This window comes from Prinia subflava, chromosome 1, assembly GCF_021018805.1.
Source record: "Prinia subflava isolate CZ2003 ecotype Zambia chromosome 1, Cam_Psub_1.2, whole genome shotgun sequence".
In the NCBI taxonomy this organism is placed as follows: Eukaryota; Metazoa; Chordata; class Aves; order Passeriformes; family Cisticolidae; genus Prinia; species Prinia subflava.
This window is the reverse complement of record NC_086247.1, coordinates 144,797,807-144,813,907: the sequence shown is the minus strand read 5'-3', so window position 1 is coordinate 144,813,907 and position 16,101 is coordinate 144,797,807. Positions and strand designations below refer to the sequence as shown.

General features: G+C 39.6%; 1 protein-coding gene across 1 annotated transcript in view; it reads right to left on the bottom strand.

Moving 5' to 3' along the window:
- PTPRN2 (protein tyrosine phosphatase receptor type N2) overlaps positions 1-16,101 on the bottom strand; it is a 633,487-nt gene that overhangs the window by 365,502 nt on the left and 251,884 nt on the right. Inside the window, exon 10 of the mRNA XM_063415765.1 lies at positions 2,293-2,379. Coding sequence (XP_063271835.1) covers positions 2,293-2,379 — 87 coding nt within the window. The remainder of the gene's footprint in view (positions 1-2,292; positions 2,380-16,101) is intronic.

Below are 16,101 nucleotides of genomic sequence, written 5' to 3'. Positions count from 1 at the left end.
AATCCAAGTCTACACTGTTATTTTCTAACCATTGGAAATTCTTGGAGGGAAGAGAGACTTGAGAATTCCAGACCAAGAAAATACTCAGGTCAGAGTTAAAGTAGGATAGTATGACAAATTCTTACCCCTTTTATAACTCCTCTTTCTCCAGGCTGACTGATAGTTTTTCCTAAATAACCTCTCAATTTTTACAAAAAATAGATCCTCTAAGAAAAAGGATACTTTTAGCTGCCAGTGAAATAAAACAAATGATGCCTTAGCCTAAGAAGCATATTTCCTGAGAAACGTTTCCTGATATATCAGTGGTGACCATGACATGACATCAGGATTTTCCTGAAACCCCTCTCCATGAGGCCACTGAGAAGCTAACCAGAGTTTTTGGATTCGTACTGTTTTCCACTGACAGTGGTGCAATGGCAAGAAAACAATAAATCTCAAAAGTGTTAACTCTTTTCTTGGCAAGGCCTTTGTCTAAAGCTTCTAATTCAGCTTTATCTACTGGTCAGCCCCACTGTCCTTTGGCACCTTATGGGTTTAACCTGAGTCAAAGCATCTCATTCTCGTGAACAAAGAAAATTTATTATGGATGAGTTCTTCACTGATTTGAGATTTAAAACAACCCTTCACCAATTTATTGATTTTTAAACAGGCAAAGACTGATAAAAACATCGTATGGATAAAAAGAATGCTCAGTCCTATTTGGATTTCCTGTAATTAATACCAAACTTTTAAGGTATTGACCATACAATATTTTCAGTATAGACATGTGACTGTATAGTAATAGATGCAAAATAAGCATCTAATTCTGCACATTAGAAGAAAAGTCCATCACAGCTGGCTCTACCACAGGAAGGATATTTTTCATTACAGAACAAATCTACAGCCTATGAACTGCAATGTGTTGTGATTTATCAAATGATAAAAAAAATAACCAAAAGGTTTTATACCAACAATTAGAAAGGTAGGTGAAAGTGCTCTTGTACTGTAAATGAATGAAGTTAATGAAGCTGAACCCACTGATTCCAGCAGAGAAATTGTTCCATGGGATTTCTCCTTTAAATGTGCAGTAGACTTTGTCTGCTAGAGCTCAAACCCCAGAGCAACAAATTCTCTTTACAAGAAAGATAATAGAATATAATTTTTTCAACTTAAAAACTTGGTATTCATAAAAAAATGTATTTCATGAAATACAACCAAAATACATTAATCAAAACAAACAAAATATGGGAATGTTTTCCTTCTCAATAACTAAAGCAAATATCCCTGGTATTTTCCAGGTTTTTGAAAAGATTTTCTCACCATTTCCCACCAATGGACCAGTAGTCCATTTCTTCATACAAATACAGTAATAGAAGGGGTACAGGTTTGGGGTTTTTTTCACAATCAAGAATAAACACTTCCATTAAAGATGAAACATCATCAGACTATGATTTAAACCAGAGTGTTAAACAATGAATCCATTCTGTAAATGAAGATCAAACAGTAGCTGATGGCAGCACAGGTGAGGCTGAAAAAGACAATGCACTTCAGCAACCCAACTCATGGGCCAAGGAAAGTAATCCCAAACATCTGAAACACAGGCAGGAGCTGGATGCTACCCAGACATCAGTTAAACTCCCTTACAGCTGGCCCTTCTTTTCACTTTTCAACCTCTACATCAAACTACTTCTGTTTTATACAGAGAGGATGAAGTTTTGTGAAGTACATGTTTCTTCCGAAATGCCTTCAGAAAATCCTCAATCTAAAACTCTTTACTGGACGTGGCAGATCATAACCTCCTAGTTCATGAGATTAACATGCAGAGCATTCATCAGAATGAATCACAGGAGGAAAACCAGTGCTCAGCACAGCTGAACTCCCTGTGACTTGTTAAATAAGCAGCTGACCAAAATGCATGACCTAGTGCGCCACGTGCCAGACTCAAAGCCAGGCACACAAGCTTTGATCCATCTCTCATGGTTTTTTTTCCCCCTAGCAATGCTGGGTATAATGACCCTTCAGAAGACTTTCCTTATCTAGGAACTGTTAAATAAAGTTGGTAATATTTGTATAGCAGTTGGAACAGATTTTTTTTCCCCTATGAAAGCAGAAAAAAATTGCATTATCATTTTCTCAAAACAATTTGTTCCCGTTCGTAGGGAATGTTACAAATACCATCAATATTCTTTTTTCCCTCTTACCCATTTTCTTTAATTTTGACAGTAAAGAGCAGATATTTCCTTGTAAGACAAACTATACAAAAATAATGAGACATCCAATAAAATAAAAAAGGAGAAAATCCCATGTACATACTTGACATCATCGAAGACACTCATGTGCAGCTTCAGCAGATCTGCCACTTCCTTTATTAACTCCAAGCCCTTTTCCACACTCAGGGGGCTGTTGAAAGGGAGCAAGAAAACAGAGCATTAAAAAAATGGAACTCATCAATACTTGAGAGGCTAAAGGTCCCAAAAGAGTTATCACCTTGGCCTCTTTGAGTCTGAAAGCCACCACTAACTGTATTCCTGTCACATAGTAATCGTGATATCAAGGGAATTGGGATCAGGTGCTTCTTCAGGCATGATGAATCACCTGAATTTTCCAGCAATAAGACAAACAATAAGGTGCAAATGGAATTGTTAGGAAGTGTAATGGGCCCATGATGCAGCAACCAGTTCATCTCAGTCCTCAATAAAAAATGTAATAAAGTAAAAGGACAGAAAGAAAGAAAAGGATTGACGAGACAAGGAGGGAAACAAACAATGAAAGTCAAATTGCAGGCTCGGTATCAAATGGACAGGTGAAAAGCATATTTTTAAATTCATTAGATTTTGAAATGAATCTTTGCCCAGTGAAAGGATACAAAATTACTATGGATTTGAAAGTAAACAATGGAGCAAGGCACACAGTCCAGAGGACACTGATTAGATACATAGGATTTAGGTTGGTGTGTGTATACACTGCTGACAGAGCCCCCTTTAAATCTTTTTAACCTTTGTCAATGCCACATTTACATTTTTTAATTTAGAAAACAGGTTGCAATCAAGCCTAACACAAGATGACTGCTATCATTTTAAAAAGCACTTATCTAGATGCAAAATTTGTATTTGCAAAAATTTCAGATTATTAGAGTTGATGTAACTCTAAAGATGTATTAAGAACATTCTATCCCTAATATACAGATCATACCTTGCTTAGTTTTTGTTCAGTACTGTGGAACCAAATAAGAAAGTATTAAGAAAGTAAAAAGATGTGGAAATGCTATCACACTGTCCAGTGAAAATAACAGAGGCACATTTGCTGTCTAAATCATGATCATAGATTTATTCTCAATGTTGTTAAAGCCTTGAAGACCATAAAATTATACTTTACAAGCTTACCTAACTTATGCCATGGTAAAGCAGAAGCAACTTTGCTGAGATTAACCCAAAGGAAAAAAGGTTCTGTATTTTTTCCTTCAAGGATTTATGATAAGTAGGAGAAGAAGGTGTCAAAAAAAGCATGTAGTATGAGACACAATCCTTCCAACTGGACTAAAGGAAAAAGATTTTTTCCAAAGCTTTTTTTCAAAGGTCACTATTTCCACCTCAGAGTTGAAGTTTTTTTATCTAACTTTACTTCATGGTAATTCATTGCCACTATTTTATTTATTGTCTGCAGTGAACACTGGGGGGGTTGGGTTTTGTTTTTTGGTTGGTTTTTTTGTTGTCTTGACTTGGGTTTTGTGTGTTTGAGTTGGTTTGGTTGTTGGTTTTTGGTGGTTTTTTTTTTTTTTGCACTGGTTTCTGCATGCACTGCCCTAAGGGCACCTCTATTTAAATAATAGGATATCTCATGTGGATCTTGGTTAGGATGGAATTGCTCAGCCTGCCTTCATGCTACTAGCCCAAAATGCTCAAGAGACCTCCTGTCACACCACCAGAGGTAGCCCCTCAAGGCACCAGATAAATATAGAGTTTTTCTAGATGTCTAGGACAGAAATGTTCTTGCGTGAAAGTAACAAAAGAATCTGATTGATTGTGTAAGGAAAAAAAAAATACTATAGATTATTCATAAAACCTTTATATTTCAAGGACTGACAGTGGATAGAAATGTGATTATTGCCATCACTATGAAAGCAGATTGTCATAGTTGCTCTGGGGTTTATGTGTTAATTAAATCTTTTCTCCCAAAGAGGCTGGCTTAAATTTTACAGAGATGATTGGTGTCAGCACGTGGGCTTTTACTGTAATAGCAAGTCTGATGCAGGCAAAGGCTGCTGTGTGCATTGGTGCTGCTTTTTAACCAAGGGAGCCTCACTTGCAAAGCTCAACCCCCTACTCCCAGCTTACCCCTCCCTTGAAAAAGCATTCCCAGCTTCAAAAACAAGATATGCTGCAACGAACCGATGCAGCAGCAGTAAATGGGGGGTGTAACCAGAGCATTTGAATGCTACAAACAGCAATAATGCTGAAGGGGAAATGGGTGGGGAAATGGTGCAGGAAGGCCATGGTCTTGCAAGCATCCAAGAGCAGTCCTAGTAACTCTCACGCAGTATCAAACACAAAGGTTCACACACTCAGATGCAGTTTGATAGGCTAAGGAATTATCATTCATAACAGCTCAGGAAAGCTGCAGGAGGAGTATTCTATGGTACCAATATTATTACTGATTTCAAAGTCGTATTTGAGGATTCCCATTAAGAATTATTACAATCACAGCATTTTCCAATGCAATTTTTCAACTTCACAACACTGACACAGTCTAGTACTGCTTATTAGAGTTCTATGACAGCTGTGTTGTAGGAGAGTAGAATATTCAAAACCTTTCTCTAAAAATGCCAGGCCATGATTTTCCACACTCAATTAATGTTTTGCTTTTTTTCAGTGCTTCATTTTGATCATTGTTGCATGGTTTGTACTGTGATTGCCTTTAACTTTGTTTACATGGAGAGGATCACACCATTTCCACCAGCACAGTGCTAAGCAAACTAATCTACCTTGCAACAGCACCATTGACCCACATCACCCATCTCATTTCAGGCTTTCACAAGGACAATCTTTCAAACATCACCTATTCTCCTGCCTGTGGCCCTCCCACACATCCTCAGTGCAAGCACTCAATACTTGTAGAAGAGATGACGTTTGTGATCTTTCACATCCTATGCTTAGTTTTCAGCCTGCTTGATTCAGTTTCTGTGTTAGGGAGTGGGGATTTTCTTAGAAATATGTATCATCTATTGATTGTGAGGGTTCAACAGCTGTGGAATTAATGCAACGGGAAGTGTTAGACAAACCAAGAAAGACAAAAAATAAGTGTTCAGATAAGGAACAATAGCGAGACAATCCAGACTGAAGTTGTAACAGTAGAAAGAAAATTGTTTAGACAACCCTGACAACTGAACTATTTTATCAAGGCCAAAGACTTGGAGAAAAATTAAGGGTAGGGCCCACACTGCTTCGTCTGAACTGTCAAGATGTTCATTGCAGTTCCCAGTGGGGGAACTGGGAACTCCTCTGGTGCTGGGCCTTGCTGGCACTCCAAGCAGTACAGCACAGAGAGAGCTCCTGGGCTGTGGGTCCTCACATTCCAGGGCCAACTCGTATGCATTTTCTTCCAGGAGTCTGTGATAAGGCATTCCAGTACACCAGTAACAGTAAACCCTTAAAAACAAAATGACAATTTGCATAGGCCTCAGAGATACACAGCATGAGCTGGGGAAAAAAAAAAAAAAAAAGACAACACCAAAGCAGAAAAAGGAGCTCTCATGGATGCTACTTGTTTTCCAAGTTCTCTTGAGGCTGGCTAAGCCTTTCTGTGTCCAAGAAAACGAATGGTTTCTGCAGTTGGCCACTGGAACAGGCTCCCCAGGTCACAGCACTCTCGGCTGTACTTCAAGAAGTGCTCAAGAAGTGTAGTCCAAAAAGTGTTTGGACAATATTCTTGGGCACATGGTGTGATTTTTGGGGTGTCCTGTGCAGTGGAAGGAATTGGACTTCAGTGATCTCATGGGTCCCTTCCAACTCAGGATAATCTATGATTTGATTTTACCACTACTTTGTTTTATTGCCTTGAAGGTTTCTGGTCACCTTTGGTCTAGATTTTGGCCCTAGGAAGAGTCAGCTGCTGGATGGCAGAACACCTTTTTTCAGGTAATATAGATGTTGCCAGATGAGATCTTGACACAGTGCTTACATTGGGTTTCCTACCTTTGCTCTCATTCCATTTCCTATAGATTTCTTTTTTGCACCTTCTTTCAAGGTAACTGTAATAGCAGCAGCTAAAAGAAAATGTGATAAATCCCAGTGTTTAAAATAATTCTTTTGAGGTCCTTTTCAGGTTTCCATCTCCAATTCTCTTGGAAGATGAAAGGAGAGTTAGAAAGTATATAAAATTCATGTATAATGTGCTTCCTTCCATTGTTTTATCTTCTAATATCATCTCTGAGTGCTACCCTAATTGTTATTTTTTTAGTCCTCAGATTCAGACCCTATTGAAGCAGTAGCAGAACTCTGTCTTACTCAGATGCCAATCTCTGTCTCACATTATTGGCAGAATATATTTTGACACAGTAATGACAAACAATAAATAAGTGGGGAATGAAATATAAATATTTCCTTTGGGGTTTATAAAGAAAGATAGATTGATAGATATAGCTTTAAAGTCTTTCAGAGTGTCATCTGCAAAATATTTCACAACTGCTTTTGTTTGATCTCACTTTTCAGGGCATGGCTCTTACACTATTATAATTCCTGGAGAATATGGCTTATATCTCTGCTAAAAAAAGCCAATATTATATGGTAGCACTGCATTATCCCTGCAGATGAAATGACTCTCCAGCTCAGTTCAAGACTCTGAAGTATGATTTAACATCATGACATATCCATGAAAAATTCTGTATCCAGTTTAATCATGTCAAAAACAAATAATCCAATTCAGATCTACTTGGTTTATCTAAAATAATCCCGAGCCAATCAGCTCCCTGTAAGTTAATCAGGAGTTTTATCTAACACACACAAACCTCCCCCCTACCAAAAAAACCAAACCAAGCCAAAACAACAAACCAACCACCAAAAACCCCCAAATAAACAAAACCCAAACAAAACAAAACAGCAACAACAACAACAAAACACACGAACAAACAACCAAAATTTAAAAAGGCACATCTAGGCTATAAACCCATTTTATTTAGATATGAATCTGAAATGAAAGCAGAAGAATAAATATATCAATTTTAATGTGAGCTGCTGAGCACTTCTGAAAATTAGTGCAATCCATTTAAATGCTCAGGAGTGGACTTGGAAGCCCAACTTTATGTAATTGTCAAAGTGTTTCCACAAAGTGTACTGGACATTGAATACAAGAAAATTAGATTGTCTGGTGAAAATAAGATTTTGTATCTTCCAGTGTCTAGATCCCTCCCAGTAAGGAAGCTGAAAACAGAAATATTTTAAGCAACAATCCACTTACAGAGGTAATTTGAATAATAGAACACTGAATGATAATCTTCCTCTGCTATTGACTATTAAGATTTAACTTTTCAATTTACAAGAAAAATGCAGTGATGAGAAGTAATTTTTAAAATCTGCTCCCAGGAAGTTGGCACAACTTAGAACATTTATGTGAGTTTCTCCTTGGTTCCTGCTACAAAATGCAGAGTAATGCTAGCCATTTTTTTTTTAAATCTGTCTATACAATCCCACTGTCTTCAGTGGTTTTATACATAAGTGAGAGAATCCCTGTAGGTAAAAAAATAATTAATAAGGAACAGAATTTGTCTTCATCTGGGAGAGGTCTATCAAGTTACCCTGGTCAAGACATCTTCCTGACCTTTCTGCAACTCCACTGCCCAAAAAATGAAGGCAATTACACCAACTTTCCTTGTCAGGTGCCCAATATTGTTATATAAAAGACAATCCTTTCTGGATCTAAGAATAGAAACACCATAACTTGACTCTATATACCCCTCCCTACCAAATATAGAGGAGATGTGGTAGCAGATACCATGCAACCTGAATATTAACTCAAAAACTTTGCTCATTCCCCTATCTAAAATTTTGTTCCCAATTTTCTTAGCACAGGCGTTCGGACTGGTTTTGGAGCACATCTTGCTGATTTTGGAGTATATTTGGAGAACCCTGATCCCAGTGAAGTTAACTTCTGCCTCCCTGGTGAACTGGAAGTCTTGCCAAAGTCCTGCTATGACGAAATAGAGTAGGAGACCAGAGTCTTGTGGACCAGACCTGCTTCATGAATGGCCAGTTAGACCACTTTAACACAAGAGTAATGCTGAATATTGGATGCTGAGCTCAAGACCAGTTCATCTTCATGCTCCAATCCTCTGAACAATGTTACAAATGGAGTCCACGTTTTCAAGAAATTCCCAAGATTAACTACAGATCTGATGAGTGAGAACAAACATTTTGAATAATGGCCTATTTTTGACCTGGACCTAATGATTTATGCATTCAAGGCTCAAAGTTTCCCCTTCTGGTTAAAGAACAAAAAGGAAACATGTAAATGAAGGCACAGGAGGAGTTCTGTGGGGAGTGACACTGGCAGCATGGCCAGCTCTGCATGCTGAGCTAAATGGAGCTCAAACTCTAATATGAGCCAGTGGACAATGTCAAAGGGAACAAGAGGAAAAACAGAAGAAAACAATGATGAAAACTGTATGTTCTGTATTCCCCAACATGCCTGTCAAAACAATTGCATGAATTGAAGCATTTTGGTAGCAAGAAATCTGATGCAGGCATACAGATGGCTTGATGGCTGCGTGTGCCAAGCCTGCTCTCAGCCCAAGGAGAACACCTGCAGGTCAGAGTTACACTCAGATTATGTCAGGCTCACAGGCAGTTGCTCTCACTTGCTTTTCCTCCTCCCCAATTGCCTTTGGAAACCCACTTACTGCACTCTGAAACTCCCCCTTAGTGCCATCATTTAAATTATGTATTGTCTTTACCAGACTCTATCTAGTGCCCTCCCAATGCTCTGTTTAGCAATTGTAATGCAGCACTATAATGGACATCCAGGCAGCTCTGTCAGATTAATTCAATTGAATCATTTTCTGCAAAAATGAAGAATAATATACAGTACAGAAATGGGCCTGACACTGGGAATTGCACTCTTTAAACCTAAATGTCAGTCTAATCCACAGAAAAATCTTAAGTAAGGTAGGGTTCAATCCACCTAAAATTCGCTTAGATCAGAACACAGGCAATGATGGCCAGTTTGCCCATTTTCAAGAGTGATGAGCACCACAATAAAATTGCAAGGCATTTCTCTGCAGACTGAAAGCTGCCAGAATGCTTCACTCCAGCATCCTCCCAGCAGCATCAGTAAGTGTATTTTCTGGGCTGGTAAACACCACTCACACCCAGCCTCTTTTGCTGCCCAAACTCGAGCAGAGTCGCATGGCCACTGCATTTATTTCCCCAGGAGATAAAGTTCAAAAGTTTGGCTGCACTGGAGCTCAGCTTAATAGTATTTAATACACATCTAAATCAGAAAATGAAGCAGAGCTTCTAGCCAGCACCTGGGACTTTTTGGAAGAAGACATTTTATTTAGACTTATGTTGACTTTAAGATCACTTTAAATGCACACATGCTCAAAAAACTAAGTTTGGACCAGCAGCCTTCCTTACTCCTGAGTGCTGCAAGAGCCAGGTTGTCTTCTGTGCATTATTTCTCTTTGTTGCTTTTAGGCCTGAGGATGAACCACTGAGCCATCAAGAGGATGATGGACAGAGTTATCTCTAATTTCTGGTACACAGAGCACTCTTCCAGCATATGGGAGTTAAAACTACCCAGACCAGCTTCAGCAAGGTGCCTTCCATCTCCTGCTTCACTTTCCAAGCCCCACAGCAATAAGCAGAAGACAGACAGAGGATCCTGGGCACTGTGCCTGTCAGCAGAGCAGCATTAGACATGCTGGATCCCCAAACATCCTCTCGTTTGGCACGTCTCAGTGAAACAGGGAGATACTTTGCAGTCTGGGCTGTCTTCTGGAGTCTTCAAAGGCCCCTTCTAATCAGTGGAGGGAAGAAGGTGTCTAACCTCCCCGTGTGGGTGTCTTCACCTGTCTCCCAAGAAGCTCAGTGATGTGAAATGAAGTGGATGACATCCTTGGGGAATGTGTGCAGCATCCAGCAGTTTGGTACCTAAATGAGGCAGTCTGGCTTTCACTCTAAATTCTGAAATAACCACATTTCAGCCTTACACCTAGCAATGTGCCTTAAAGGGAAAAGATATTAAACACATGGGTAACAAGACACATATCCAAAGCTCTTGAAAACAGAAGCTGAATGGATGAAATCTGTTGAATTTAATTTCAGTAATCAACTTTTATTAAACAATGTGAGCTACACACAGATTATGCCCTGCAGGCCAAGTGTTGGGTTAGAACTGTAAGATTCTTTCTCATTTGGTTCTTCATCCCACCAATTCACATGTTAGCAAAAAAGGAAGTTTACCAGAAGATCTGCCTGGACAGGTTCACCAAATATCCACTTCTTGTGGTGGTACTTTACTGTAGGAGCTAATCTGAGTTTTTATCTGAAAAAATATAATTTTGTTTGTCGTGCCTACCGCTATATTTATTCTGAGTGTTTATATTTAAGATTTTTTAACAGTCATTCTCTTAGTGGACACAAATAGGAACTTTTTTTTACAATGAAGATTGACTTTTTTTTAGTACTGATATGAGAACTGAGAGTAATTTTTTCCTCTAGTCTTTTTAAATAATGAATTTTAAGAAAGATGAATCCCATAGTTTAAATAATTATTTAAGGAAGTTCCACCTGGCCATTTCTTGTAATATCTTTGCTCTGATTGACATCAAATCAGCTTCCTGTCACTGATAGAGCAACAGTCTATAACAGTATCTCTTTCTTAATATGCAGCACAGTCTCCTTAGTACTGAAGATAAAAAGCTAAAACCTAAAAAAAGAGAAATCAAAGTTCAGAAATATGAGTCTGGAATACCATATGGAATACATTAGAGAGTCAAATAAGGAGCCTGTCTTCAGGAGGAATAATGTTGAGGACTAGTTTTCTCTGGCTGCTAACACCATTTGGCAGCAGTGTGGACATTGACTGGTGCAGGCAAAATCCCTGCTGGTGGGAGGCTGGGAGGGGCAGCCTGGCCAGCTCCAGCCAAGCTGCCACTCTCCCTCCTTGCCTGGAAAAGAGCAGGAATGTCTGTCATGGACTGAGGCTGAGTGACGAGACTCAGAGCTTCTGCAAAATGGCATACAGATGTGCTAGGAACTGTCTATTCGCTTATTACTGCTGTAATGAATACAAAATATTAAATCCAGTACAGGGGGGGCTGTTGGGACAGGTGACTTCAGCATTTTTAACCACCACCTTCATGGGCCAGCATCAGGCTTGGTTTCTTTCCCATCCTGTCTCCCCTCTGCCCTGCTTGGCAGGGAGAACAGGAGGAGCCAGGACGCCGGGGCTTGGGCACTGCCTCTCCGTGGGCAAGGGCTGCTGCACACCAGCCACGGTGACTTTGCCTGCTAAAAGCTGTCAAGGGAAAAGGACAAAGAGCAGGAAAGCAATTTCCAGTTCCTGCTGCTGGGATGAAGGCGTGAGAAGAGCCCTGCTGAAGGAAACGCATTCCCAGCAGTACAGACTGACCCCAGACCCTGAGTCAGCTCGCAGCAGCAGCCACCAGCGCAAGACTGGAGGTTATTTTGGGCCACCTCGGACATCCTACTGCCTGATTTTCTAAAACTGGCACTAAACACAGGATAGCTCAAAAGTAACTGCTAAGAAATAAAGTCAAAGATAATTCTGGAAAAATTCTGAGGGAGGGCAAGAGAAGTGTTCAGCTGGGATCTGCCTCTGTAAGGACCACCTAAGGATCCATCTATCCTGGGAAAACAGTGCTTTGACAAACAAAAAACATTAGTTCTTTAATTTGCCTTTTTTTTCTTCTTTTTTTTGGTTTGGGTACTGTTGTGTTTACACTGCTAATAATCAAGAAAGAAAGATGAAAAGACATTAAAAGAGTATTCAAAAGATAGTATTTCCTCAGTTCCCTGAGGGAAAACTTAAACAGTGAAAGGGTGTCTATAAAATTGCCATTATTCAGGCACTTGCCCAAAACCCAGTCAAAAACTAGCAAAACAGATATTCTATCCCAGGAGTACTAGGAACATCAGACCAAATAAATGAGAATACTAATGAGAAAAAAAAATCAGTCTAACTGATTCATTCTCTACTGCAGAGGTCAGGAATGATGCCACGTTTTCCTTACATGATCCTCACATGTGCACTGCAGCCTAGGCCAAGGATAGGCAGATATCAGAAGTGAATTCCTCTTGCCTAATACCCTGCAGCAAGAGTATTCCTTCTGAAAATAAATAAGGTTATGGTTATAATTCTACAAACAATTAGTTAATGTGATTATGTATCTGCTTAACAATTAGAAAAATCTCTTTTAAAAAAAATCTCCTTCTGAACTCTTGACCTCAGTGATACATATTAGACTAGTTTGTGGTTTAGAAATGTTGGGAAATGGCCTTCAGGACTTGTATGCTTTCTTTTAAATTTTCAAGTCTGAAAATATATGCTACCATATGAAGAGCAGGGTTTATGTATATATTCACAGAAAACCTTCTCTTCAAATTTTCCACAGCCTCAGAGCACAGACTATGAGGAGTTTAAAGAATACCTTTGCTTTTTCTTTTTTTTTTCTCCCCAAAGTATTATTTTTGTTAATGTCTATTATTCTGTCAGACTTATTCCAGCTGAATTTAATCTACCATTGTACTCCTTAATCCCTCAATGTATTTAAATCCATCCAGAATTTTTCTAAATCCTCCCCAGTTCTTCCTAACAGAGACAATTTGCCGATGGGGTACCACTAATCTCTGTACGCGCCGAGGAGCAGCAGCTCATGACAAATCTTCCTCTCCTCTCTCATAACCAGCTCTTAATCCGCAGTGACACCCTGCCCCTTGCTCTGTGACTCACTCTCCTTAAAGTCAGTGTGAAGAGCATCCCATTCATCCCCTGTTGGTTTGAAGGGCGGGTACGAGTTGTGGTTTTGCTGTGACAGCAGCTTTTCTCCTGGGAGAGTCTGATGTATCTCAGCAGAAGGTGCCGCAGACCTGAGGGTCTCCCATGTGTGGTGCTGCCACAAAGGAGAAGAGAGGGTCCCTGGCACTGCCTCCTGGAGGCCCAGGCTCAGTGGCCCTCAGGTATAAACAGCCAGGACTTAATTTGTGTAGCCTAAAATAGTTGCTGATCATCAATGCTGTCTCAGAGTCTGTGATCACAGCACTCCTTCCTCTCAGAGAAGCTGTAAACACTAGAGAAACTTATATTTTAAGGACACAGTTTAATTCTTTTGGATTTCCCTATTTTGTTTTTATCTTTTTTCTTCTTTCTTTTTTTTTTCTGCTAAGATTAGTAAATATTTTAACAAGCAACATTAAGGGAAACTCAGCTACTGATGTATGAAACATTGATGTGAAACTCCTTGTGTGCAAACTTCAGTGCAAACTCCTTGTGTACAAACCTGAGGCATGGGAGGGTTTCTGATGGTTCTGCAACAAGCAGACATAGCTTTACCAAGGTTCCACTAGAGATTTTCACTCCTCTTTTCCCACTGACTCCTGTCTCCTGGGAATTGGCTTCATGGCTCTTTTTAGAGCACCAACTCCACTGTTCTCTGATGTGAAAGGTCATTTACCAAGCCTGGCTCATGGAGCTGCTAGGCCAACATCTGAGCCCCACACCTCACAATCTAAGGAAGGATGTCACCTCTGCCTGAGGAGGGAATTAACGGAGAAGGAGTCACCTATTCCTGCCCCAAGGACAGAGAGAGTGCTCCTGCCACCTCAGGTGGCACACAGCCTGCTGGAAAAGACAGGGCAGCACAGTGACACCACTGCCATTCTCATCAGGCTGGAACCATCAGTATAAAGTACCAAACCCAGCCTTCTCCAGCTCCTACCCCTCCTTCTCTAGACACAAAGGAAGTCTCAGCCATCACAAGAACAATGTATAATATCCATACAACGGAGAAGAAATGAAGACATTAGAGGGGTTTGCTGCAGGTCATATAGAAGGTAAGTGCCATGGCAAGGACTACTGGGAACATTTTTAATACCAAATTTATAGTGTTGCCATTAAATTATTTCTGAGCCTACCAAGCTTTAAAAAAAGAAAAAAAAAGACGCCTTAAATTGTATTTATTTCTCTTGTCTGGAAGTGCCCCTGAGAGTAACTCAGCTGATAATCGATAATGAAAGTCCTGGGCACTGATGCTTTAAGTCGACAGTGTTAGAACAGCCTGCCTTGTCTGTCTGAGTCTGAGGGTTTTGTCCATGCTTCAGTGTAACTTCAAACATCTTGAACACACATCTCCAGTAAAGACTTTGGGAAGGAATGTATTTCATGGATTTATTTTTGTTTGAACACAGTCTGTGTTTACATTGAGTTAAATAATAATTAATTTTGTATATGGTTCACATTTATCCAGAATTCATGAGAGCAACCAAATAACTTCAAAGTACAGAGTTATTCACTGGATTGTTTGAGAGCTGCCTGACCTCACAGCACAGTTATTGTAATTATTTTAAGGACACTGCAATTTTATTGCACTGGGCTGCACTTTCATTTTTTCATGCTTGTTTCCTCAAAGGCTTTATTAGTCATAAAACCTTTTTAAGCTTACTTCTGTTTCGACAGCTCAGCAAATTCCCACTTTCTGTAATTTTTTCCCTCTTTCCCCACCATCAGTAAGTGTGAATCTAAACCTCTTAATACAGACAGATTCAAGTCCAGACCAATTTGTAACACAAATGACACTTGCTAAAAATCAATGGCAGTGGTTGGGCTCTGAAGGTCAGAGGAGATAACAGCATCCTGGAAACAGGAGAGTGAGAGAGAAGTTGAGAAGGATCAACTCTCTGGAGTTATAATCAAAGTGTGACACTGTGCCAGCCTGTGCTTGCATTACTTCAAACATTCAGTACCTCCAGCTGTGTTAATAGTAACAAATTCATACAGAGGCTTTGTCGCCTGCAGAAGCACAGAAATAATGGCAATAATCTGTGCCGTGATTGTGTTGCCCTCCCTTCTGAGGCTGAAATGGACCCCACCAAAGTACTCCCTAATGCATTTTAAGCTGAATGCTGGGAACAGCTACAGGGTTTGCTTGCCGTGCATCCTCAATCTCTGAAGCAAAAAAGCCTTGAAAATGCAAACCTGTTCTTTCATATCAAGTTACTTCTTCATACAAGTAATTAGTAAATGAGATTGAGGACAAATGATGATATACATTTTAATGCACTTTTGACTTTTTGTTCATTCCCTTCCTTCATATTTTCCATTTTCCTTCAAGGCAGCATAAAGCCCAGACCAATTTATAATGCAAAATAACAAAGAATATCCTACAGCACAGTGTTCAAAAAAGGACTTGAAGGAACACAAATACTAATTCATACAGGGATTAAGGCATAATTAAGAACTCCCCTATGAAGACAGGCTGAGGAGGTTGGGGTTGTTCCACCCAGAGAATGGAAGGTTGTGTGGGGACCTCAAAGCAGCTTTCTGGAGAGCCCTACAAGGAAACCAGAGGGGGCTCTTCATCAGGACAAGGGGAAATTGCTCCAAACTGAAAGGGAACAGTTTTAGGTTACATGTTAGGAGGTCATTCTTTAGTGAGAACTTGACACAGGTGGCCCAGAGAACCAAATTTATTCCCTGGTTTTCTACTTATGAAATTACTTCATGCTAATTTTTTAGCAATCAAGCATTTACATTTTTTACACATAATATAAGCTAAGAAATTAAAAAAAATAAGGCATGAAAATTAAATTATGGCATTTTTATATCTGAGCTTCCCAGGACTGGGCAGAACAGCAGTGATGAAAAAGTACTGTCAGATAATAGAGTGCACTATGATTCAATGTGCTGGATTCCCAGGAACCCTGATCTTTGGCTTTCTTGTTCTCACTCATTTCAAAAGTTTAAAATTCATTACTGCTTCATAATGACCTGAATGGTAATTACCCAAAAAACACTGTGATATCCTAGAAGAACTGACCATATGTTATTGTGAGATATTGCAGCATCTCAGGGTTTTAACGACTCCCACTGTTTATAAAAACAAAGCACAGT